Consider the following 3052-nt stretch of genomic DNA (forward strand, 5'->3'; position numbering starts at 1 on the left):
GTGAGTTGGGGTGGAATTGATCCCCAGCAGCCCTCGCCACACTCTGTGCTGCTCTATTTTCCTGGGAGGGCTGCTCCACTCTGGTCCCGGCAGCCGCGAGCCCCCCACCATGCTCAGCAGGCTCCTGGCATGGACTCAAGGCCAGCTCCCCCAGCTGCGATCACATACCCAGACCCCAGGGCTGGCATTCCTTGCTGCCCGGAGAAGCTGCTATACTGGGATCCCCTGAGAGCCCAAGAGTCATGGTGCTAAGAGCCAAGGTGTTGGCAAAAGAACTGCCACCCTGCAAGTGCCTGGGCTCTGAGCGCCATCTGGTGGCTGCCACGTGGTAAGTAGCAAGTGATGGGTGGGCAGCAGAGAGGACGACAGAGTCCCAGGAGCCCTGGGACAACTGCAGGGAGGTTGGCGTCTCACCCAGGCATGTCTGATGGTAAGCAACCCTCCCTCTGCCAACCCAGGGCCCAAAGGAACCCAGCACCCTTGGCTTCAACTCCCCCACAGGGCACAGTGCCATGCACCCGGCTGCCACGCTCCACCTGAGGCAGCTGCATCTCAGCAGGTAGAACGGATCCCCAGGTGCTTGGCCGAGGCTTGCAAGCGGCGCCATTTGCTTATCAGGCCTGAAGCCCTGGCTGAGAGACCTGCATTGCAGCAGCACCCGGGAACCCCAGGCAGGATGGAGGCCCTACGGTGTTAGGCGCTTAGTAGGGACAGCAGCCCAAAAAAAGGGGAAGGGACTGGGCCAAGGTCATGCCGGGTCCAGCCCTGTGCTCTGCCCACTGAGACATACTGCCTTAGAAGACTGGCCAGGCGCATCTGAGGATGGGAAGAGGGGGTATCTGGAGCCTGACAAGACACCAGGGTTGTGTCAGGAGTCTGGGCAGTTCCTGTGTGTGGATTTGAAGCTGAGCTCTATGGGCACCTGGAACAGGAGCCGCCAAGGAGACAGCGCTGCTGGGAGCAACACAGCCTCTCCCAACCCACCCTGCAGCATCCCCGAGTCCAGGGAGGGGCTGGGACCCTGCCCCAAGGGATTTGCCCAGGCACCGCAATCACCATCAGGCCAGCCCAAGACATTCCCTCCCAGAGTCATCCCTGGCTGCCTCTTGAGATGTCTCTGGAGTCTCTCACAGGCCCCAATCTACTCTGCAACCCTCTCCAATGCACTGTGGCTGCCCACGGGTCCCAGCGGGGCAACAGGCTGGGACCCACAGGCAGCTGCCGGTTCCTGGCACAGGAGAGGAGGGAGCAGCAAGCAGGCGAAGGGGCAGTGGAATTGCTTTCTGAGCACTGGGTTACAGAGCCTGGAACAAGGCACACCCAGGAGCCAAGGGCACCTGAGGAGAGGCTGGAGCCACAGTCAGGAAAGGGCAAGGGCACAGCAGCTCCCAGATCTCAGCTACTGCCCAGATCCAGGTGCTTGGGATGGATGCACGTGCCCCTCTGAGCACCATGGTGCAGTGGGGAAGCTGTGCCCCAAGGCTGCTGGGAACAGAGGCTAGAGGAGGCACCAAGCAAAAGTCAGCTCCGAGCCCCTCTCACAGAAGCCTAAGACCCAAGAGCTCTGGCTGGCTGCGTCATCCTGGCCCTGGGCCTCGTCTCCCGGGGCTGCGCAGACTCACTGTCTGATTTTCTTGGGCGCACAGGACACGCGGCCCATGCACTCCAGCGCCATCGCGTAGGACTCCACGGTGGGCTTCAGGCCAGCGTTGTGCAGCATGAAGAATACGCCACTGACCTGTTTCAGGGAGCCCTGGAAGAGGAGAGGAGTTGATCAGAGCTGGGGGAGGAAGGGAGCAGGCAGAGAGCCAACCGCCCTCCCTGTTTTCCCAGGACAGGCTTTGAGCCCTTCCAGCCCCTTGGCCTCTCCTGAACCAGTGCACCGAGCACCCCCATTGAAAGAGCCACCGAGTTTGCTGGATCTCAAACTACACTGCCAATGGAGGTGGCACCGGAAGCACCAATGATGCCAGCTCCGGGCCAACTGGAGCCAGGGTACAGGGTCTGGGAAGCTCCCAGACCAGCTCAGGTCCTGCCTCTGGGACGGCTCAGTTGATCCCCCCACCCAACACCTGGCGTGGATCCCAGCCGCAGGGAGCTGTGGAGTTCGGACCAAAACAGCTCAGAAAACCCATCAGGAGAAGCAGCCAGCCCCTGGACCGGGCTCACAGGGTAAAGCTCCACCGATGGCGCTTTTGGGGCTTGAATCCATGGCCTCTCCACCCGAGAGCCCGGGTACCTTCTTGGCCCAGCCATGCAGGAGGATGTTGTACACCTTGCTGCACAGGAGCTTGCGGTACTTGCGGGAGTGGTAGCAGAAGACCAGGCACTGCTGGGCCCACTCGGGCTTGTCCAGGAAGAGGCAGGTCTCCAGGTAGGCCATGATGGTCTGCTGCATGCCCCGGTGCTTGTCCTTGTCCGCTCCGGCCGGCCTGGGGGCAGGCGAGCTCTGCTTGGCGGCCTTGCGGGCACCGGCTTCGGCCTTCCTCTGCTTCTTCGCGCCCTGCTCCACCGCCTTGGTGCAGGCAGAAGCCGTCAAGAGCCGCTTCTCCAGCTTCAGCTCCAGTTTGCTCTGGACTGACTTCTCGGGGAGCGAGGCAGCCCTGGCCCTGCCCCTGCCCCTGCCCTGCCCCGCAGGGGCCTGGGTGCCCCCCTGGCGCGGCGGGGCCAGACCCGCCCTGCCCAGCGTCACGTCCGGCGCGGCGCTGGCTCGCAGCTGCTGCATGCGGGCTTCCAGCACTGCGGGACAACGGGGCGCGGGGGCCAATCGTCAGAACAAAGGTCACGCCCGCGCCAAGGGGCCCCCAACCCCGCCCCGGGCCCCACTCACCCTCCAGCAGCTTGGCCCCGCAGCGCCAGGCCTCCTCCTGGGCGCTGGCCGAGCGGCCCCGCAGCGCGGCCCACAGGCGGTCTGCGGGGACACGGGGCGGTGAGGCGCGCCGCGCGCGTCCACGTGCAAGTGCACCCACACACACGCACGCAGGCGTGCCCACACGTAGGTACACGCCTAGGCGTGCACACGCGCGGGGCCACGCGCGCACAGCCCAGACAG

The 3052-nt window shown here is 64.4% G+C and overlaps 1 protein-coding gene across 1 annotated transcript in view; it reads right to left on the reverse strand.

Annotated features, from left to right (window-relative positions):
• POLRMT (RNA polymerase mitochondrial) overlaps window positions 1-2924 on the reverse strand; it is a gene marked incomplete at its 5' end in the record, with an annotated part of 15712 nt that extends 12788 nt beyond the window's left edge. The window contains 3 exons of the mRNA XM_019538413.1: window positions 1622-1753; window positions 2240-2739; window positions 2831-2924. Coding sequence (XP_019393958.1) covers window positions 1622-1753; window positions 2240-2739; window positions 2831-2924 — 726 coding nt within the window. The remainder of the gene's footprint in view (window positions 1-1621; window positions 1754-2239; window positions 2740-2830) is intronic.
• Window positions 2925-3052: the final 128 nt, after the last annotated feature.

Source organism: Crocodylus porosus, unplaced genomic scaffold (genome assembly GCF_001723895.1).
Source record: "Crocodylus porosus isolate Cpor-Errol unplaced genomic scaffold, CroPor_comp1, whole genome shotgun sequence".
Taxonomy (NCBI): domain Eukaryota; kingdom Metazoa; phylum Chordata; order Crocodylia; family Crocodylidae; genus Crocodylus; species Crocodylus porosus.